A 24,290-nucleotide genomic window follows, 5' to 3' on the forward strand; every position below is an offset into this window, starting at 1 on the left:
AAGAGATGAGAGTTTCCCACAACACAGCAAGTTCCCTTCAGCAAGATGATCTTGAGTAAAACTTTCAAAAGCAACTAAGGGACTTAGGTGCCTAAATTACATTTTCAAATGCAACTCACACGCTGAGTTAGCAAAATCCCAGTGATTTTCAATGAGATTTAGGCACCTACATCACTTTGAAAATAGCCCTCAGATGTTTTAAAAAATGTTTACCTCTGTCTCTGAAGGCTGGGGAATTGTGCACAATTGAATTGTTCTCTCATTAGAAGGCCATTAACCAGGATTCTCAAATTAAAATTAACAGTTACGTTTTCAGAGACACACTTTGCACAACAGTATAAAGTTCATGAGTTATACAGATCACAATTTAATTTAAAAGAAATACCACCCTTAGTAATCAGAGTGGCACTATCTTTGGCATGACAGATATGACTGTATCAACATCTATGTCAAACTTCTGTCCAATCCTGATGGCTGCCCGGTCTGCCAGCTGGTATCCAGATAATTACACTACGCGTCTGTGTAGTACAGCTCTGGCAAATATTGATAATCAGATATCCCCTTAAAAGGATGAAATATTGCAAGAGACATTTCACAGGCAGAGTTCCCTACCATACAGAGTAATCCAATCTGAGAATGAGAACAAAGGCAGTGCAATCCCATGAGCAGAGCCAGAAACTGCAATATAGGATTCCTAGATTCTATTTCTGTCTGCCACTGATTCTCTGGCTTAAATTCATTCACTGTAAATACAGTAAAGTAGCATGAAAATCCCACCTATCCTCCAGAAAGGAATTGGGGGCTGGGGGGTTGGTTTTTTGTTTTGTTTTAAACAAGAATTCAGTGGAATTCCCTTTGTCAGGCAGGAGGACTCTCAAGGCTTCTCGACTGCATGGGTAGAATAGTGGTCTTTCTATTCTGTAATAGTCTGTAAAGACTATTTACATACTTCACAAAGCTCTTAAACCCACTTTTTCCACACTGCAGTCTCTGAATCTGTGTTTGTGCTCTCACAAAAACCCATACGGTTCATGATTGTACAATGGATAGTTGTGAGCTTAACCACCCAATTTACAAGCACAAATAATAACACCAAGCCCTTTTATAAAGCTTTCCATCAGTAGATGTCAAAGCGCTTTACACAGAGGTCAGTATTATTATCCCCATCTTACAGACAGGGAAACTGAGGCACAGAAAAGGGAAGTCACCTGCTGAAGTCACCCAGCAGGCCGGTGAAAAAGCCAGGAATAGACCTTAAGTCTTCTGACCCTAATGCAGTTCTCTATCTGCTAGGCCACAACGCTTCCCCAAATGTTTGATGTTTGCATGTGCAGGAAGGTAACTGCAATCAGAAAACACAGGCCATACGTTATAAAGACATATTTACTTGCCAATACTGGAAAGGGGAGAATTAAGAGGAAAGAGTTCTCCATAGCCAGATTTAATTTTTAGCTAGAATACTAAAATTATGTTCTTTTTACAAATGAGGAAACTGAGGCAGAGAGAAGTTAAGTATTTTATTTTACTTTATACTAAAATAAAATACGCTGCACTATGGTGCTTTTCGCATCTTTCCACTACAGATGAAGGAAGTAGCAGACAGCAGCAAGCACAATATTTTTACACTGCATCCAGGTAGCACTGGGCTGAAGAAAGAAGAAATGATTAATATGCTCTACTCTGAGGCGTATCGTAGCATTAAAATCCTTAATTTGGATAGTTTATACTCCAGTGTTTAGCAACTGTTAGCCCATTATCTGGGTGTTCATGTCTGCCACTCACAAACACAGCTGTTTAACCTTCTAAGAAAAACAACAATTGCAGAAAAAATAAAGACCATTAGCAAAACCTCCTCACTGTTCTTGAAACTCCCCTCTGATGTGAGGCCTACCAAAACACACACCAGATAGTGGTCGGACAGCTAATATGCTACGACCACAGTTGATGAGTCTTCATAACCATCCCATTGCTGTCTTGACTCCCCACATCTATTTGTCGTATCTACTTGTTGTCTCCAATCTTATACTTCAATTGTAAGCTCTTGGGACAAGAACCATCTTTCTAGAATGCGTTTGTAAAGTGCCTAGCCCAATGGGCCTGATTCAGGCTCCTAGAAGCTAGTACAATACTAATAAAAAGAATGATGATGAAAAAGAGGAAGAAGAGTTGGAGACTCCATTCCAAATGACATTTTGTGAGCTTTACCGTCAGTCTGGTTCTCATGCAGATCACAGACAGCTCATGAAGAGCTTGGATTTGCACACGGCAAAACTCCATGTTTGTTGCAAACTCAGACAGCTGACAGGGGCTGGATGTGGGACTAGCAGCCATACTGTGCCAGAAGTTTGCAGAAGGAGACAGAGAACAGATAATTTAACAATTGTACGTAATGAGAAGAGACCACATCTACACGCACTCCTCTCCTCCCAAACTGTCAGCCTCCCTCCCTCCTTGACCTCCCTTCTCTTCTGTCTCTCCAACTTATCCCTGGGTGGCATAGTTCATTCTTATGGCTACAATTCCCGCCTTTACCCTGATGACTCTCAAAATCTACCTTTACCTTCTGTGCAGCCACACATAACTGACCATTTCTTTCATAGCCGACTTCCAATTGAAATCTGAACTTCTCAGCTTCCTTTCAAAACTTCCTCCTTCCATCAATGTCAATAATTCCGTCACCCTTCCTACAGCCCAGTGACACTCACAATCTGCATGTCAGCTGTATCTCTGCCCACTTCTCCCACAACCAGACCATCACCAAATCCTGTCACTTCTTCCTTTAAACTTCATCTTTTCCTTTCCGTTTTACCGGCTAAAATCCTTGTCTGTGCCTTGGTCACCTCTTGCCTGGATTATTGTAACCAGCCTTCCTGTTACCTCACTCCCTGTTGTCTACGCCTAAACCAATCCAACAGGTGTTTAGAGTTCTCAGAGGATGAGAACGATGCAACTATAGACCAATCTATCAGTAGTCTGGTGGAATGCTATAATTGCCTAGTTAGTATCTAGAACTATTGACATCCTAGCTTCTAAACAAAAGCTCAAAGGTTTTGGATCAGGGTGGACTGATTTGGATCAAAGTGGATTGATTTAAATCAAAGCAATTTAAATCATTGATTTTAATTCAGCAAGAAGGAAACCATGATTTAATTTATCAGTTTTAAATGTGTTTTACATTTTTACTTTTTAGTTATTTTCCTTAAGAAAGATTGATTGTCATTAGTTGGTAAAACATGTTAATTTGCAATTAAATATAGCCTTTACAGTAAATTTGGTGCTTCTTTTTGCTAACCAATAGTATATACTATACCTATACACATTTATCTATGCAATTACATAGCTTAACTTTATACTCTTAATTTTTATATTTTTATTGTATCAGAATAGGGTGACTAATCCATTTCTTAATTCTTTTTTATTTGCAATTTGAGTCAAGCTCTGTTTGGATGGAAATTCAAATTTAATTTAAAATGCATAAAAACAGCATTTTAATTTTATTATTAAATAAAATTCCCTTAAATGTGCTGGATTCGTAAGAAAAAAAACTATCAAACATATTTTTCATGTATTAAACAAGAAATATTATCTGTAGTTAATTAAACAAACTGACTGTTTCTGGTCACCATGTCCTTTAAGATTTTAAAAACTAGTAGGTCTCATCCTCACACCTAATTTTCATTCATAGATTGGAAAAGGAAGACAAGCTTTCCTTATTTTTCAACTCTCAGCTGGTTTCCTAACTTTGAATGAACTAATCATTGAACTGAACTTCTTGAATAAACTGAAGAAAATATTCTCTCTGCACCCGCAGAAGAGGCTATTGTTGTCAAAAACTGAGTTAGACCCTTCTAGGAGCTTAGCTAATGACTTCTGCCAGTTCAGTAGTTGGTTTGTTATTTTTTTTTAACCTGGAAGCAAATAGGTACTGCTTAATATTTTTGTATTTAATTTAAATTACGTTAATAGATTATAATAAATTTAGGCCTTAACATACATTGTCAATTTCAAATTTAGTTTTAGAAATAACCCTGCAGTTAATTAATTTTTTTAAACCAATTAATTGGTTTGTTTGTTTTTTTAAAAATTGACGCTCTAGTTTGGATAACTTTAAAATCAAAGTCTTCTTTAAATTTGACAAGTGGGAGAGGGAAATATACACCTGGAAAGGAGCTAGTTCATAATATGTAGGATCAAACTACTGGCATTTATTGCCAAGAGCTAGCGAAAGGAGGGTCCCAAATTTTCCCCCACTTCCTGACTAGTAGGTGTGACCTGTCCCAGTTTTATAAACATTCCCACATATCTCAAAGTTAACTTGATTTTACCACATATGGAAGAAAAAAAAATATTGACAATCTAGGTCAGCTTCCTTTTTCTTAAAAAAAGATTGCAGAAGTCATTTTACAGAGGATAAGAGGTGCTCTCAAAATGGCCAAGTAGATAAAGAAATGTCAAGATAGTCCACTCTGTTACCTTCAGCAAGAAGCTTCTTTTCAAAATATTTGCATGCATGCACACACACACACACATATTACTTTTTCACATTCAACTGAGGCTCTATTACACTCAGATGAGTGTAAGTTCTCATCGCTGTGAATCATCCAGCTGGAAGTTAAGCAGTGGGAATCCAGGGAAAAGTTGGCAGAAAACTGCAAATCTTCCACTGACTCCAGCAGAACCTAGTCACCACAAACTTTCCCTCAAAGGCTTTCCAGGAAGCAGTTCAATGTAGATAAAGGATGAAACGGTTGTTACGGATTGGTCTCTTGGTGCCCTGATCTTCTCAATTGCTTGAGCATGATCCTGAGCAAGTCATAACTTCTCTGGGTCTCAGTTTGCTCATCTGTAAAAAGGATAATAATAATACCAGGAGATTTGTGAGGCTAAATTAGATAGGCTTAGATGAAAATATTCTAATTATTATTAATATAGAAAATCCTGTCTTTGGCTAGAAAAGACCAACAATTGCCTGTTACTCTCGCTGGCTGTTCTCATTTTACACTAATAGAAGAGGCTGGAGCAGAAAATATACTTTCACTAACAAACTCATGGGGGAAAAAGATCTCCAATCTTTCATACAGTCCAAAGGTAGCCAGACACATAATTCTCTTAAATTAAAGGCCAGCTAGGCACTGCAAATATATGGCAGAACTGTACGGAAACCCCGTAACAAACAAGGCTAACCAAGTTCTGCATGAGTTAGAACCTTGCAACTTTATCCCCAAATATCTAAGTTGGTATGGGCAAAACAGAAACTGTTGCTGCAAATTAAAGAAACAAATTAATGCACCCAATGTCAGACACTCCAAGCCTTCCTCTCTGGATTAGACCATACAACCACCATTATTTCAACTTTGCTACAGTGATTAAAGGATCTAGATTTTGGGCAGGTCTAACTGCTACGTCATCGCACCTGCGCTGCTATAACATATCTAGTGAAGACACTCCAGGCCAATGGAGGCTGCGGGAAGCAGCACGGGCGATGGATGTGCTGGCCGCAGCTTCCTGCCACCCCCATTGGCCTGGGATGGTGAACCACAGCCAGTGGGAGCCGTGATCGGCTGAACCTGCCGAGGCGGCAGGCATATGCCCTGGCGGGCTGGGCCAGTTTGTGCCAGATGTTGCTAACCCCTGCTCTATGCCGACAGGAGAGTGCTCTCCTGTCAACATAAATACTCCACCTCCGTGAGAGGTGGAAGCTATGTCAGTGGAAGAGCATCTCCTGCCAACACAGCACCAGCATGGATAGCGCTTAGGTTGCTGTAACTTGCGTCACTCAAGGTTGGAGCAGTGGAAGCGTCTTGAAAGTGGGAGGGCCACAGGCACCTGAACCATGGCCCTGTCCCACCCCCCTCACCCCCAAAATCTGCCCTCACACCTTCCTTTCTCCCTGAGCCCCTGCCCTCACACCGCCTCTTTCCCCAAGGCCCCTCCCCCACGTCGCCTCTTCCCCCAGGGCCCCACCCTGTTTGCTTCTCTCTGCTCCCTCTCTGTTGCTCGCCCTTATGGCTGGGAAAAAGTGGGAGGGGCATGGCCTCCTGGCCCACTCTGTTCTGGCACCCTGGCTCAGAGTCAGGAAGTGTCTTTTTCCCACCCCTGAGCAAGATAAGTTAGATCAACTTAAGCAGTAGTGTAGACCAGCCCTTTATGAGATCAACTTCCTTATCTTGAAGACGTGTTAGACACTAGCAGCAGAGTTTGTGTCAAAGTTCAGGGTCCAGTAAAAATTCCAGTGGGAAGGTGCGTCTTTGTCACAAAAATCTTTCTTTGAACTCTCTCACATGCTGTCACTTCCACCCAGAATTTCTTGCCCTATCCTAAAATAACACTTTTTTTTAAAGTCTCAAAATGCTTTACAACAGCAGTATTATTATCTCTATTTTAAAGATGGAGAAACTGAGACACAGAGGTTAAGTAACATGCCTAGAGTCACAGAGGTAGAGCCAGAAATATAACCCAAGCCTCCTGATGAACAGTCCAGTGCTCTTACACCAAAATGACCACAAGGTAATCATTCAAATCTATCCTTAAAGCACACTTCTTCTGCAAAGCTCATCAGTGCAAATCCACTGAAGTAATATGGGACAAATACTCCTATTGAAATCATTGACAAGATTCCCACTGACTTTGGTGAACACAAGATGGAGCCCAATATGCACAGCATTACCAAAAATTTGAAATAAAAATAAAATGAAAGCTTCTGATTACTGGGTGATCCCACATACTACTAATGGGAGGATGTGATATTTAAGCAGAATGGGAACCAGTTTAAGGGCAAAGTTTCAGCTATCTGAAGTTAAATAATTTTTGGTTACTGCTGATATAGGATGATTTTGAACTAGTGATTTAGAGCTGATTACCAATACCTTCGTCCCTCTAAAATATCTTATATGTAGGACAGTTTCTAAGGTGTCAGGAGGACTATCTGAGGTGCTATAAGAAACAGTATGTAATAAATGGGGGGTTAGGAAGGACCATTATTTTGCAACCAATTTCTGCAGATAAATTCATCTCATTGTTTTGTATCTTGGGGAACTCGGTGCTGCACAAAAACATAAAAAAATGTTTCTTTGTGCAAAACAAAATCAAGATGGCTAAAAACACCTCACGCATGGGTGAACATGGCCAGTGCATGCTCAGATCTGTTTCTCACAGACAGCTATTTGCATAATACTTTGCGTTGCCACATAAGGATACACATGTTGTGGGTTTTAATTTTAATAAGTTCATGAAATCCTCTGTGCCCAGCACCGGTTGTGAAAAACTCTCTCACAAAGGTATGTTATTTTCTTCAGTCTGTCTGGCTTTTAAACTGCACAGCAGGCTACGTTTGACTTTTACACAGCATAGCTAGCAAGATTGCTTCACAGGCTATTCTGCGTAGTAAAATATTGGGAATGGAAAGAAAAAGAACAGTGGCACCAAGAACCTTTAAGGGACACATTAAATCTAGCCAAGCAGCCTGGGACATGGAGATGCTTGATTCCTCATTGGCAACCTCTCACTTTGCAACAAGAAGGCAAGTCTTGTTCCTCTGCAACAGAGAATGCAGCCACAAAGGAAAGCAAGCAACTGATCTGATATGTCAATTTCAGCAGAGCTAGGATCCTGCACAAGCCAGCCACAGTGCATTTGCTAAGGCTTTGGAATGTCCAGTGCACCTAGTAAAATTTATTGTAATCCTCTTGCCCAATCTAGATTCCTTAGATTCACCTCAGATGCCACAGCACTAAAGCTAGACATTCTCCAGGAGATTGATAACGAACACATCAGGGGGTGATGTCTGCCTCTTCTGTCAACAAGGCACTTAGCAATATTAGTGCTGAGGGGTAGAGTGGGAAGTAAGTTGTGCCAGAAGTGCTGGGGCACATTACTTCCTCTTCCTCCCCCACAGAGCAAGGGGAAGCAGGAAAAAGATTGCAACCTGCTATCCTTTATTCAGGCTGGCTTGTAAAGTCAGACTTCCCACACACACACACATAAATAAGTATTCTTAGTCCCAAAGATATTAGCCTCATTTCCATTGGGGGAATATGCACAGGCCAAACACACAGGGCCAGATTCTTAGCAGCTCTAAATCAGTGTAGCTCTGTAGAAGTCAAGCGATTTACTTGATTTATTTCAGCTGTAAATCTAACCCAGTGATCTTTCATTGACACAGCACTTCCCTCCAAGATAACATGACTAATCTGTAACTTTGAGTGAAAGAAACACAGAAAAAGGTTTCATAAAAGACTATTTTTGTCAAAAAAAAAAATCTCCTTTGTACAGAGTGACATTTAAGTCATTGATACTCTCTATAATGAAATGCTCATCCAGTCAAGTTGGCAGAGGTGAGTTTTAAGTTTAAAATAGAATGTTAAATACCATAGTGGGGTTGAGGACTGAAAATGGAGATTGGCTAGCCTCTGGGTATCATCATTTGCTATCATCTGTAAGGCCCAGGTCTCTAGGCTTTAACAGATCACCTCTTCTGGAACCAGGGAAGCATCTCCATCCAAAATTCTTTGTCCAGCAACAACCACTTGCACTGGGCTGGAAATGAAGTGCAGTTTTAGAAACTCCACCATCCCGTTCAAGACAGACTGGCTCTTATACAGAAATGACCACAATTGCAACTCTCTCCAAGAGGAAACAGGATTTCAACCATACAAGCACTATCATGCCCCAATACTCAGGAATTATCTACATGGGAGATTCTTCAAGTTATACCAGTAGAAATAAACAGATTTAATTATATCCATATATCCCCCCTGCATGGATGCACTTATTTCAGAACAAAAGTGGCTTTTTTATTAATCTTAATTTAAACCACTTCCAAAATGACAAACTAAATCAGAAAAAGGCCCTCTTATGCTTTGTTATCATAGAATATCGGAAGGGACCTCAGGAGGTTATCTAGCTCAATCCCCTGCTCAAAGCAGGACCAATCCTCACACAGATTTTTACCTCAGTTTCCTAAATGGCCCTTTAAGGACTCAACTCGCAACCCTGGGTTTAGCAAGTCAATGCTCAAACCACTGAGCTATCCCTCCCCCCATGAATGTCTATACATGGAATTATACTGGTATTCACAAACAAAAAACTTCATTTAACATTAATTAAATTTGCTCTCATCAATGAGCAAAGCTATGAAAAGTTAGGAAATATGAAGTGTAGGATTAAAAACGATTACAGTAGAACCTCAGAGTTACGAACATTAGAGTTACAACTGACCAGTCTACCATACACCTCATTTGGAACCAGAGTATACTATCAGGCAGCAGCAGAGACAACAACACAACAACAAAAAAGCAAATACAGTATATTACTGTGTTAAAACATAAACTACTAAAAAAACCAGGGAAATCAGCATTTTTCTTATGCATGGTAAAGTTTCAAAAAGCTATATTAAGTCTATGTTCCGTTGTAAACTTTTGAAAGAACAGACATAACATTTTGTTCAGAGTTAGAAACATTTCATCGTTATGAGCAGCCTCCATTCCCAAGGTGTTTGTAACTCTGCGGTTCTACTGTAAAAGGTTACAAAGTCAAGAACTCTCAAGACAGGAAAAGCCAAAATGAACGCTGCCCATGCAACCAAAATGCATACTCACGAGGGGACCAAATTATGATACAGCCTTTAACAACATGCAGACATGAAGCAGCAGGGGTTCCACAGACAACAGATTCCTTCACTACACAACCCTGATTCGTCCCCAGAGCAGATCCATCTTGTAACCTGAAAGAATCGGGGGCTGAATTAAGGCAGTATGGGAACATTAATTCTAATACCAATTTGAAAATGCTTGACTTCGCAACCTTTTAATCCTTAGCTTTGTATTTTCTAATATATTATGGTTTCATTTATAGATGAGAGCAAACTTAACTAATGTTAAATGATGTTTTTTGTTTGCAAATTTTCTTCATTTTTAACAGTAAGAAATCTTTTTCTGTATGTGCTATTTAAATAATAAGATCACTTACATATTTGTTGTCTTCAGTGTATATTTTATTACCAGGGTCATCTTTCAGAAGCTCCAGGTTTCACCATACTGTGCCATGTTGCCTGATATATTGAAAATTATTAAACTATATTCAAAACCCCCTTTTTTTAATGCAACTTCAGTTTTGTTGCAACTTCTACATGACTTTTTTTTTTTAAACTGTGTAATAGAAAACTGAGTAAGGACTCATTTTCTTGACCATTAAAATGCTCCAGATGTGGTTTTTACAATGTAAACATAATTTGTAGCTGAATATTTTCTCTGTTTTATATTTACACATTGTCACAGGGATTTTCATTTTTTTATTTTAAACTATGATAAGCTTGGTATATCTCTGTTATAGCTCTGAAGAAATAAAAGTTATAATTCTCTTGGATGGACTTTTTGAGTTCCATTGATATTTAACCACTTTGCTACATAAACTTTAGATTCATAAACTACCTCTACTGCCTCAGCAAAATGGAAGTCTGGATTCATATTTGTGAAAAAAGGGCAAAAACAAGCTTTAGTTTAAAAAACAGGTTTTCTTCATCTTAAGCAGAAACACTGTCAACCAGTCAAAGTTACAATAACTTTAGTTTCAAGCAGATCAGCTGTGATTTGTCATTAACATGAGCTACAGCAGGTCTTAAAGAAAAGGTCCTGCAAAATAGTATTTTACAATGGAATCTTTTGCATATATATGACTAGAGACACTTCATAGTCTCAAAATTCCATTGTTAAAAAGGGTAATTACATAACTGTGAAGTAGAATTGCATAAATACTTACACTTACAGGGAGAGAAGCAACATGGCCCCAAGGATAAATCACAGGACTAAGAATCAAGACACATGGATTATATTCCCAGCTCTGCTACTGACTCACTGTGTATCCATAAACAAGTCACCAGGCTTCCCTGTGCCTTGGTTTTCCCAATTTAAGTGTAAAATGGAGATAATGTTGCTCATCTACCTTTGCAAATTGCTTTGGCACATTTTTATGAATGAAAAGAGCTATATAAATAACAAAGATTATTATTACACACACCACCAAAACTACATTAAAAGAAAGTTGCAAAGTTAATCACTCAAAAGTTAGGAAATGCCCCCTTCTGTGTATGCATCATGATACAGTCTCTAATTGCATGATCGCATACTATTTGTCTCAGACTTTCATCCGCCCACTCGCAGGCTCCCAGCACACTCACCTGTTTTGCTTCCTGGCTCCCAGTTCCACTCTCTTTACCCAGTCAATCCCAATCTACTCTACCCTCCCAATTCTAGTTTCCCTCTTCCCTACCCACTATCAGCCTCCAGTACGAATTTCTGCCCCACCTCCAGGCTCCTTGTCTCAATACATTTCCCCTGCCACCTTCCCTTCGCACAGGTGTAGCACTTGTCCCCTCTGCATCTGAATCAAGCAGTTTTCCCCTCCATGCTACCTGGGCCCAGTAGGGAAGGCATTAAGAGCATAGGACATGTAGGCTCCCTGATCTCAGTTCAGGTACCCAGACCCAGGATTGCCCACTGCAGCCCAGAGCAGGAAGTCAAGTCCTGCTCAGCCCTGTGCTGGAGCATGCTCACTGAAGACAGAACTGTTGGAGCAAAAGGGAGTGCCAATTCCTTGCTTTTGGCAACTTCTGCTTATCCGCCCAGTATCTTCCCAGCTAATCTTTGCATGTATGTAACCCTTCTTAATGCACATAGGCAAAATACATAGGAGAAAGATGTTAAGCGGAACCAAGTTGTCTGTAAAAGGAACTTGAGAAATGGAAGCTCTGCACGAAAAGGATGTTTGTAACCTAGTGTTAGAGCAAGGGTTAACTATCTGAACTATCCGCTTATCATCTAGGCTGCTTCCTCCCCAGTACTCAGGATAGACGCTAGGCAGATGCATCCTGATTACTCCTAAAGAGGAATGTAAACAATGTATAGGCTAATGGAATGTATGCACGCTAACTTGTTTGTTACAGAGTATAAGAAGGCTGACTCTGAGCTTGTAAGGTGTGTCCTCTTCCTTTGGCATTAGCCGAGAAAGAGGCACCCGCTCAGCTGACCGAAAATAAAGGTCTGGTATCCGTCATCCTGTCTTCCGTGCCTCCTTGGGGTAATTGAGTAGCTCCAGGGGGAAACGAGCCTATTTGGCTAACAAATGGCGACCGCGGCAGGACTTCTCTCCCTGTAGGGAACGCTGACCGGCGGCCGAGGGCGATACCGAAGAGTGGCCACCCTGAGCGTGGTTTGCTCAGGCTTCGGGTCGTCACAATCGGCCGGGGCGGCTGCGTCCCCTTTAAAGAGAACTCCAAAAGACACGGAAACAAGACGGCTCCAGAGGAGGAGGGAATCCAGCTGCCGGACGCGGCCACTCCGGGCGGTAAGTGCGTTTACCTCTTGGGTTCGAGGAATAACGCCCCCGAAGTGTGGGTTGGATGGTGAATACCCTCTAGGCAGCCTGTGAAAGGGAAGGTATATTGGCATTGCTTTGGTTTTGTACATGTCTTGTTATTATGTTATTAAGTAAGTAAGGAACGGCCCATGCATAACTCCACTAACTCTACGAGTCCGTGGGCTGTTCTGAACAACTATTGGGACTTAGAACAGCCCCAAGGGTAGCTTTTGTTCCTTGTGGGGGTGTTCCTGTTCTTTATCTTGATGATGTGTTGTAAACCTAAACTGTAACTAGCTAAAAACAAATACTGTGGATCAGGTCTGAGGCTTAGGCTGATTCTAGCCGCCCCAAGACTCCTGCGAGGGGAGACCCGGTGACCAGGATATCTTGATCGCAAGGGGGGTCAGCCGAACCTCACGACCAAGTGTAAATCAAAAAAGAGCTAGATCCCTATCTTTTCTTTATCTCGAAAATCAGGAAAGAACACAATGGGGTCCGGACAGAGTACTTTTCCCGGGACACCCTTGGGATGTATGCTAAATAACTGGAAGGCGTTTAGACGCCAGGCTGATTATGGAATTGCGTTGTGTAAAGATAATCTTGTAAAATTCTGTACTCTTGAATGGATAACATTTGGAGTAGAGTGGCCTGGAGGGGGCGTCTGGCAAAAATATAGAGGAACTGTTAGCAATTGCCATGAGGGTTTATGATTGAAGGGATGATGAGGAGCGAAAGAAAGGGGCCCGCGTTTTGGCCATGCCCCTAAAGGAAAGATATGAGGAAAAGGGGGGGAAAGTCAAGGGACGGTCAGGGCCACTGGGGAGGGGAAGAGGCCCCCGTCTGGGTCGGAATCAGTGTGCTATCTGTAGGGAGGAGGGACACTGGAAGAATGAATGCCCCCGGCAACAGGCCACTGGAAGGGAATGTAAAGATAGAACCCCGTCCCATCCCATCCTCTATAACAGTACAGGATTTTCGGGGGAGGGACCCTCCCCATAGGGAGGCCGGGGGACCCAGCGGCCCCTCCTGGCAGCGCAAGCTGCCAGCTTGGATCCCACGGTAAAAATTGAGGTGGAGGGCCGCCAAATTAAAGCCCTTATTGATACTGGGGCTACCCTTAGTCTGCTCCCCCTTAATAAGGCTCCCCGAGGTAGGGCTCGGGGACGTGCCATAGTTCAGGGGATTGAAGGGAAAAATACAACTTTGGAAAAAACTCTGCCTCTTCTCGTAAAAATAGGGGACCATCAGATTTCCCACCAGTTTGTCTGCAGCCCCTCCTGTCCCATAGCACTTCTGGGACGGGACATTCTTACTAAATTACAGGCAGAAATCATATTTACTGATGAAACTATGGAGGTCAGGCTTCCTAAGCAACAAGCCTCTAATTACCAGATGGCCCTTGTAAGTGCTAGAAATCCCGCCCCGGAGGGGGGCCGGGGGAGTGAGGAGAACCAGCTGCTAGGAGTTAACCTTGAGGTTTGAGCAGAGGAGGGAGGTGTTGCTCGAGCCCGGAATGCTGCTCCGGTGCATATTTCCCTTAAGGAGGGAAGCAGCCCGGTCCGGATCCGACAATACCCCCTTAAGCTGAACACTCGAATCGGGTTAAAACCTCTGATTCAAAAGTTTCTACAGTATGGGTGGCTCAGGGAAGGCACGTCCCCATACAATACTCCAATAATGGGGGTGCCTAAGCCTAATGGACAGTATCGATTGGTCCAGGATCTGAGGCAAATTAACAGATTAATAGAAGCCCCCTACCCAGTGGTCCCAAACCCTCATACTATTTTGGGACAAGTTCCTAAAAATCACAGCTGGTTCTCTGTAATAGATTTGAAAGATACCTTCTTCTCTATACCCCTTGACCAGGAATCTCAAAAATTGTTTGCCTTTGAATGGGAGGACCCAGATACCCACTACAAGGCTCAGTATCTCTGGACTGTTGTCCCACAGGGACTTACCTGTGCACCCGAGATTTCTGGCAGCCAATTAAAAAGAGACCTTGCCCCATTCCTGGCTAGCCATCCCTCATGCAACATAGTCCAGTATTGCGATGATCTGCTTTTAAGTACTGAGACAGAGACAGTCTGCAAAGAGCAGACTGTAGAACTCCTTAATTACCTTGGGGCATAGGGGTATAAAGTGTCAAGGGAGAAGGCTCAATTGGTTAAGCAGCAGGTTACTTTTCTCGGATATCATCTCTGTCAAGGGAGTCGTAGTTTGGGCAAAGAAAGAATCCAGGTTATACTTGATAGCCCTCAACCCCGGAATCCCCGAGAGCTAAGGGCCTTCCTGGGACTGACTGGCTTTTGTCGACTCTGGATCCCAGACTACGGGGGGAAGGCTAAGCCGTTGTACGAATCCCTCACTAAGGAGGGTCTGCTTTGCTGGGTATGGACCAGGGAAATGGAAAAAGCATTTCGAGAGCTTAAAGAATCCTTGGTTCAGCCTCCAGCTCTGGCCCTCCCAGATCCCCGGAAACCATTCACTCTATACCTTCATGAAAGGGGAGGGGTGGCAGCTGGAGTTCTGTGTCAAAGGTCGGGACCAACCTGGCAACCCATTGGATACTATTCAAAGGTGTTGGACCCTGTCGCCAAGGGATGGCCTGCCTGTTTACGGGCCGTTGCGGCCACTGCTCTCCTTGTCCAGGAAGCTGAAAAGTTGACCCTGGGAGGGGACACTGAGGTTGTGGTCCCCCACGGGGTGCCTCAAATACTAGGAACAGGCGCGAGGGAAAAGCATCTAAATCCCAGTCGACATACTAGATATGAGGTGGGGCTCTTGTTAGCCCCTAATCTAACCTTTAGGATGGTTAGCTCCCTCAACCCAGCTACCCTACTGCCTGATCCCCAGGCTTCTCATGAGGCCAGCCCCACTCACGATTGTATTGAAGTGTTGCAACAAGAAACCAAACCCCGCCCTGATATTTCGGATTTGCCTTGGCCCAACCCCGATATCGAAGGTTACGTTGACGGGTCCAGTTATGTGGTAGATGGCAAACGGTTTACTGGGGCGTCGGTAGTGATTAAGGATAAAGGGGTACACAAGTTTAAACTCAGCCCTAATCTGTCTGCTCAAGCAGCAGGACTAGTGGCCCTTATAGAGGCTCTTCGATTGGGAACTGGGAAAACTCTTAATCTGTATACTGACAGTCGTTATGCTTACATGGTGGTACATGCTCATGGGACCCTGTGGAAAGAAAGGGGATTCATTACAGCCTCAGGCCAAAAGATTGCACACGGTAGCCTCATTAAGGCACTTCTTGAGGCCCTGATGTTTCCCCTCCGGGTTGCTGTGATACATGTACGTGCCCATGGAAGAGCCCCTGAGGCCGAACAGCGTAGATATAATCAACTGGCTGATCAGGCTGCAAAGGAGGCCGCCCGAGACGGGGCCTCTTGGCTTCTGGTGGTTCAAGATACAGAAGCTAAGACCCCTCCTCCCCAGTATACAAATGAGGAAGTTTGCCACGCGCAGGCTGCAGGAGCCAGGCAAGTTTCCTCTGGGTGGTGGAAGTTACCCGGGGGGGAGATCTTTGTTCCTCGACCAGTGCTTCAGGAAATCTTTCGGCTTTTGCATAAAGAGGGACATATGGGGTCAGGAGCAATGGTTGATTTGGCTGCTCGATCCCTTAAGGGGCTAGGTATGCACATGGAAGCCCAAAGAATTGTTAATAATTGCCCTGTTTGTCAGCAAACAAATCAGAAGGGGTGTGGCCCTCCTGCCCCAATGGGAGGACGGCCCTGGGCCACCTTCCCATTTCAGAGATGGCAAGTTGATTTCGCCGAGGTGCCCCTTGCAGGGGCTATAAATATCTACTTATGTTTGTTGATCAGCTCACCGGATGGGTAGAATGCTACCCCACCCGGCATTGTCAGGTCCGAGCTGTCACTAAGGCTTTGTTACATGAAATACTTCCTCGTTTCCATCTCCCCAAGGTGATTGAGTCTGATCAGGGAAGCCACTTTATCTCAAAAGTGGTTCAACAGGTTTCTCAGGCCCTTGGTATACAGTGGAAATTGCATACCCCCTGGAGACCACAAAGCTCGGGTCAGGTAGAGAGAATGAACAGAACTCTTAAAGACACTCTCACTAAAATATGTACAGAATCTAACCTGAAGTGGCTTGACGCTTTACCACTTGCCCTTACCCGCATTCGAAGGGCCCCACGCAAGGGTCTCAAACTTTCACCCTTTGAACTAGTCTTTGGGTTCCCTCCCCGAGTGCTCATCCTGGGGTTCCGGGAGGATGTAAACTGGGAAGTGGGGAATGATTCCTTATGGAAGCAGGTGTCTGGGCTGCAATCTGTCTTGTTACAGCTGCATCGATACGCGGCGCCTTTCCAGACCCTTCCCTTGGATCAGCCTGTACACCTGTTCCAGATCGGTGACCAGGTCCTTATCAGGAAATGGAAGCGTGACCCCCTTACACTGCGGTGGGACGGGCCACATACGGTCTCGCTCATCAGCCAAGCTGCAGTTAAAGTCCTTGGGAGCGACAAGTGGACGCACCATACACGGGTAAAAAGGTTTTTGGACCCTAACCAGGCAACCGAGTCAGCAGAAGAGGACACCAGCCCTCTGTCCGCCCCGGCACCGGAAGCCCAGGGTGGCACAGGCGAAGACTCTACCTGGGAATATCAAGGGCTCGAAGGACTGAAAGGACTCTTTAAGAAAAAGAGACAATGAAGCAATCAGTAATATTTCTGTTTCTATACATTCACTATAATTATGGTTGGGAAAACAGGTTCATGCAACTAGGGGAAATTATAGCAAATTCTTTTAACCTTAGCAACTGTTGGATATGTGGGGGGCTCAGGAATGGCCTCCTGAAAGAATCATAGAACATTATGGACCAGCCACATGGAACCCTAACGAGCTATTGTCTGGGGCCAGGGAGCCTATTTATAATCTAAATCGAATAATTAGGCTACAGGCTGTTTTGGAGATAATCACTAACCAGACAGCTATGGCCCTGGACCTCTTGGCTGATCAATCAACTCAAATGAGGAATGCAATTTATCAGCACCACATGGTCCTCGATTATTTGTTAGCAGAAGAAGGAGGAGTCTGTGCGAAATTAAATGAGTCCAATTGCTGCTTACAAATAGATGATAATGGAAAGGTGGTAAAACAGCTAACAAAGGAAATAAGAAAGTTGGCCCATGTCCCGGTCCAAACTTGGGGTAGGTGGAACACAGACTGGTTTACCTCCTGGTTACCACAAGTAGGTTGGCTCCGAAGGGGTTTCCTCTTTGTTGTACTCTTTATTGCAACCCTATTAACCCTAGCTTGCTTTGCTCCCTGTTCAGTGGCACTATTTAGACATGTGATTAATCAAGTTGTATATCAACGTATGATGGCGCTGTATCAGCCAATAAAAACTGAAGACTGGGGGGTTTAAAGCTCTCAAAACGCTTTTAAGGGGGGATTGTTGGAGCAAAAGGGAGTGCCAATTCCTTGCTTTTGGCAACTTCTGCTTATCCGCCCAGTATCTTCCCAGCTAATCTTTGCATGTATGTAACCCTTCTTAATGCACATAGGCAAAATACATAGGAGAAAGATGTTAAGCGGAACCAAGTTGTCTGTAAAAGGAACTTGAGAAATGGAAGCTCTGCACGAAAAGGATGTTTGTAACCTAGTGTTAGAGCAAGGGTTAACTATCTGAACTATCCGCTTATCATCTAGGCTGCTTCCTCCCCAGTACTCAGGATAGACGCTAGGCAGATGCATCCTGATTACTCCTAAAGAGGAATGTAAACAATGTATAGGCTAATGGAATGTATGCACGCTAACTTGTTTGTTACAGAGTATAAGAAGGCTGACTCTGAGCTTGTAAGGTGTGTCCTCTTCCTTTGGCATTAGCCGAGAAAGAGGCACCCGCTCAGCTGACCGAAAATAAAGGTCTGGTATCCGTCATCCTGTCTTCCGTGCCTCCTTGGGGTAATTGAGTAGCTCCAGGGGGAAACGAGCCTATTTGGCTAACAGAACCTTTGGGGAATTTAGCTGCTAAAGTCTAAATCGTGTCTGCTGAGCATGTGCAAACTGCCATTTTCCAAAGGCCTTGGCCTAACTTAAGTAGATTTGCACAGCGATGGCAAAAGGCACATCCCGGACACAAGGGCCACCTCTGTTAAATGTCAAGTCCCTGCTCCAAAGCATGGGGGCATTAGAGCTTTTCAAATAAAAGGTCACCAGGATTTAACAAGGGTAAAACAACATACCTAGCTTCACTCTTATGTCTGATATTTAAAAATAATAAATAAATAAATAAATAATAATAATAATTCAACCTGAGGCAGACATCCACCATGGAACATTTCACCCCAAATGGTTAAAGTTTGACAAAGTTATAAGCAACTAAAAACAGGGTCTTGTAATGGGGGGTATCAAAGTAACCTTAATAAGTAGCACTACCAGCCCCGCCCACAATACAGTTTCTTTCATCCAAGAATCTCAGAGCAGTTTGCAAATATTTACTGATTAAGCTTCAGAAAGCATCTCTATCACTACAATACACCATTTTTTACCGCCATAACATTACTGTCATACTAGTATAACTAAAATAAAAGAATGGTGAATGAGGCTTCAAAATCTTAGATGTTAAAAAAGTGTTTCCTTACCTGTTTTATTCATAATAGCTTTAAAAAAAACACAACACTGTGGAAGTTTAAAATTTATATTTTACAATTTATACATATTTTTTTACAACTATATTCCTGACACCTAAATTGGACAATGAAACTGAACTTGTCGTTTTTATTGTTTACAGTCACTCTCACTTTCTGACTCTCTACCATTATCAGAATACTGTTAGTGTTAAAATATCCAACTTTATAAAGAAAATATGTTTTCAATTTTATTTTTCAAATATATATCATTAAACCTCACATTCTGGACCTAAAATATTTAACAGCATCCCTTTCATCTTCAATTTCTTTATTGAAAGAATAAGGACGAGTCATGTGAAAGCAAGTTTGCCACTACCACAAATAGGAAAGGAGAAATTCTTCCGTATATAAGGACAAGAAGAAAATGAAAAAAAAACTAGATAAAATATACATTTTAAAGTATCAACATACCATACTTATTTCTGGAAACGTGGATCAGAATTCATCATTTTAATGTCTTGAACAGGACTGACACATTTATATATCATTTTCATTTTAAATGCAACTTTACAAAAAGAATGTAAAATTTTGTCAGTAAATGTATACTGGTAAGATTATTGACTAATTCTTGTCTCTCTCTCACACCACTACAGTCCTTTTAACTATTTAAATTTCTTTTCTACAAAGTACAATATTATAATGAAAATACGCAGACAAAAACAGTATAGTGATAAAAAAATGTTCCTTGAAGTATGGGATCAGCCTCAGATATTAAACCAGAATTTATGCTACATAGAAACAGCAGCTAACTCAGTACCTTTTAGGCCCCAGATTGTGGTTTTCACTTTTACAGAAACTTGCACCACATTGACTAAGTATTTGCTCCTGATATTCTGCAATCAGAGATCTCCTATGATAATACACACACACTATATATATATACACATACACATACAGACACACACACATACACACACACACCCCATAAGGCTATGGGAAAGGACCAGGGAAAAATTACCCAAACCCATAAATTACAGATTATGTCCCTAATTCTGCAAATTTAGATCCACCAGTTTAGAGCCCCACTGAGGTCAGCTGGACTAACCAGATAGATTCCGTTGCAAAATCCAAGCATAAGGGACTTCCTGGGCATAACGAGAAAGTAATTAGCAGTTGTCCATAATGCCTAGCTACTACAGTACTTCGAATTTACTTCTACATTAGGAGCAACAGCAATACGAAGGAAAGTATTGGTCCGCTACTTAGTGGTAAAAGAGAGCTAAAATAGGACATCAAGAAGGCTGGAGTTCAATGCCTATTTTGTTTCAGTCTGCACTAAAATGGTTAATGGGGACCAGAGACTTAATATAATTAACATTGACAAAGAGTAAGGAATGCAAACTAAAATAGGGAAAGAACAGGTTAAAGTCTACTTAGATAAGTTAAATGTATTCATGTTGGCAGGGGCTTATGAAATTCATCCTCAGATACTTAAAGCACTGATGCAATCTTAGAACCATTAGCAATTATCTCCCAGAACTCATGGAAGACGAGTGAAGTCCAAGAGGACTGGAGAAGGGAAAACACAGAACCTATCTTTCAAAAGAGAAAGAAGGAGGACCCATGGCATTATAAACCAGGCAGCCTAACTTAGATACCTGGAAAGATACTGGAACAAATTATTAAACCAACAATTTGTAATCACCTAAAGGACAACAGGGTTACAAGGAGTAGCCAGCATGGCATTGTCAAGAATAAATTGTACCAAATCAACCAAATTTCCATCTTTGAGAGGGTTACTGGCCTAGTGGATGAGAGGAAGCAGTAGACATGATATAGCTTGATTTTAATAAGGCTTTTGACACAATACCACATGACATTCTCATAAACAAACTAGGGAAATATGTTTTAGATGAAATTACTATTAAATGGGTGCATAATTGGTTGAAAGACCGTACTCAAAGAGTAGTTATCAATAGTTTGCTATCAAACTGGGAGGATGTATTTAGTGAGTCCCGCAGGGATCAGAGTCTTGGATTTGGTTTTCATTAATGACTTGGATAATAGTGTAGAGAACTTGCTTATAAAATCCATGGATGACACCGAGCAGGGAGGGGTTGCTATTACTTTGGAGAACAAAATTAGAATTCAAAACAACCTTGACAAATTAAGAGAATTGGTCTGAAATCAGTAAGATGAAATTCAATAAAGACAAGTACAAAGTATTTCACTTTGGAAAGAAAAATCAAATGCACAGCTACAAAATGGGAATAACTGGCTAGGTGGTAGTACTGCTGAAAAAGATCTGGAGGTTATAGAGGATCCCAAATTGAATAAAAGTCAACAATCTGATGTGGTTGTGTAACCCACACCTTCTGGGTGTGGTGTTCTGACCCATATAGTGGCACCAAGACCACTTAAAGAGAGAGTGTTAAATGCCTCTACTCTACAACTGTAGCTAACAGGCAGTTGGCTTTTAGTTCACGTGGTAGAGGCTCATGCACTAAGGTCCAGATGTCCCCAGTTTGATCCCGCCTGCCGATGACCAGGGTCTGTTGGCGTTACAAGTGGGGGCTCATCACGGATTTCAATTGGCAAGTCTCTGAAGCTCAGGACACGTTTCCTCAGCTAGGGGAAAGTATGTAACCCACACACCTCTTGGGTATGGTGTTCTGTCCCATCTAGCAGCACCACCACCACTTAGAGAGAGAGAGAGAGAGAGAGAGAGAGAGAGAGAGAGAGAGAGAGAGAGAGAGAGAGAGAGAGAGAGAGAGAGAGAGGTGTATTAGCAGGATTGTCCTATCTATGTAAGACTAGGAAGGAACTATCCTGCTGTACTTAGTACTGATGAGGCCTCCACTGGAGTACTGTGTCCAATTCTGAGCACCACACGTTAGGAAAATTTTAAACAAATTTGAGAGTCCAGAGACAAGCAACAAAAATGACAGAAGGCTTAGAAAGTTTTAAAAAACTGGGCATGTTTAATCTTGAGAAAAGAAGACTTGAGAGGGGACCTAATAACAGCCTTCAAATATGTTAAAGGCTGTTATAAATTGGATTAATTATTCTCCATGTCCACTGAAAGTAGGAGTAGTAGTAATGGGCTTAATCTGCAGCATGAGAAATGTAGGTTAGATATTAAGAAAAAACTTTCTAATTATAAGGATAGTTAAGTTCTGGAATAAGTTTCCAAAGGAGCTTGATAAGAATGGGTTACACAAACACCTGTCAGGGATAGTCTAGATATACTTAGCCCTGCCTCAACACAAGGGTTGGACTTAACTTCTCAAGGTCCCTTCCAGTTCTATATTTCTATGATTCTTTTGTCCTTTTCTTTCAGATCCCAATGTAGTTTTTGTTGGATAGCTCCATTTTTGGTGTTATTTTTGTTATCTGGTTTTATTTTTTTAATTCATTGTGAGTTGAGTTGATTTTGAAGACTAAGAGATCCATGTATACAGAAATATTTTTATTTTTTTTGAACACAGAGCCTATGGCAACAAAGCTTTTGTACCAAGGAAACACACCTCTGCACATCTAGTAAAATTTAAGGTAGGGTTGCATTTCAGACCTCTGTACCCTTACAATGAGATTGCAATTAATGGAGATCCCAGTTTGCCATTGATACTCAGAATATTTTTCCCCTCTTGTAATGAAATGGCTCAGAATTGAAAATATCCTAAGATGCCGACTCTTAGTATAAACTATTAATCTACAAACATTTATTTTTAAAAACATTAATGAATTACAGGTAAAGAAAAACAACAACAAAGTTTGCAAATCGGCTTTCCCAACCCAGCCTCCCCAGTTCATCCAAACTGAACACACTGGGGGAAAAAAGAGGCTCTAAGTCCAAAACCTTGTGTTAAGTTGCTTCCCAGTATGTTTTAAATTTGGTTGTGTGTGTGTTTTTTAGTAAGCACTTACAGCCTGATCCTACTACTTTTAATTATGCAAGTTAGCCCCTACTCATGTATAAATAAGGTGGCAAGATCAGGATTTGAACCTTTAGCCTTTGACAAAAGGCTTCTAGGAAGAAAAGCCTGAGAGTAGCAACAAGTTAGGCAGCTAGCTCTGCTGAAGGCTAACTAGTAGAAGATATTTGGTCTACATTACAGTAAACCAACAGGGCTCACAGAATGCAATGTTTAAAGTTTAATTATACTCTTGGGTGAAAAGACACAAACTGTCAAATGCTGATCTAAATGACCCTTTTTCAATTACATTTATCAGTAATAAATTCTAAGTTCTGGCATGCCTTGCCAATACTCACAGAAACCTTCAATCTTATCAGCTGTCTTGCTCCAGGCCACCTGCCTGGTTTCCATTATGACTTGGATGGTCCTCCTTTCTGGAGTAAACTTCTTGAGACTGAACACTGTCATAACTGTTCCCAGCTCCAGAGTCCTTTTAATCTGGCTCTTCTCATACTCTGGCAGCAGTCCATAGTCTGTGCTCTTTCTGGACATTTTTTTAAATCAAATTTCATCAAACTGATATGTTCCTGATGTGCTGAAAAAGGAGAGGAGAGAAGGGAGCAAAATTTAATATTTAAATAACTTTACTTTATTTTATTTCCTCTGATTTACCAAAAAAAAAGGGTGGAGGGGAATCAGTGTTGAAAAAAGTTCAGCATGAGTCACTGCACTTTAGGTGCAAGCATACAGTCTCACAGCTATCTGGTTAACCTTGACAACAACAATCCTACTAGTCTGTGAGGTTTTCAAAGAGAAATGTGTTCCATTGTGGGAGGGATCAGTGACCCAGTGCAGCAGGACTCAGAACAATCAGCTGGGTGGAGCAGCCTTAGCTGCTTAGCATTCAATGAAATATGATCTCAGATTCTAAACAACAAAACAAGAACTCCACTGTTTCATCAACAATGCAACAATAACGACTATCTACCGTTCCACGGTAACATAAGGCAAGCTAAAGTCATTCTGGCTCAAATTTATAACAGTATGTGAACAAATGCTCTCCCCATCCCTTTGGCGTATGCAGGAAAGCTGGGATTGCAAGCATGCAAAGGTAGCGCAAATGCACCTGACCCTTGATTTGCATGCACACACAGTTATGAATGTGGTCTGTCTCTTTCAAATATTATCTGCAGCATTATGCAGGAGGCTCAAAATTATATTTTATACAGTGGATGATTTGATTCTCCCCAGAAACAACAGAGAAGACATGGGAGAGAAAACAGTATAAGAGGAGACATAAGGGATACACTCACTGTAAGCATAGCTGTGACAAAGAGGAGAAAGCATCTGAAACTAAAGGGAGAGATACACGTGTACCTGAGAGAAGACTGTGCCTATCTTATAACAAA

The 24,290-nt window shown here is 41.8% G+C and overlaps 1 protein-coding gene across 1 annotated transcript in view; it reads right to left on the reverse strand.

Annotated features, from left to right (window-relative positions):
• The window catches only part of PLCG2 (phospholipase C gamma 2), a 104,599-nt gene that overhangs the window by 73,750 nt on the left and 6,559 nt on the right, over window positions 1-24,290 (reverse strand). The window contains exon 2 of the mRNA XM_050923006.1: window positions 23,238-23,476. Coding sequence (XP_050778963.1) covers window positions 23,238-23,433 — 196 coding nt within the window. The 5' untranslated portion in view covers window positions 23,434-23,476. The remainder of the gene's footprint in view (window positions 1-23,237; window positions 23,477-24,290) is intronic.

Source organism: Gopherus flavomarginatus, chromosome 14, assembly GCF_025201925.1.
Source record: "Gopherus flavomarginatus isolate rGopFla2 chromosome 14, rGopFla2.mat.asm, whole genome shotgun sequence".
NCBI classification, from domain to species: Eukaryota; Metazoa; Chordata; order Testudines; family Testudinidae; genus Gopherus; species Gopherus flavomarginatus.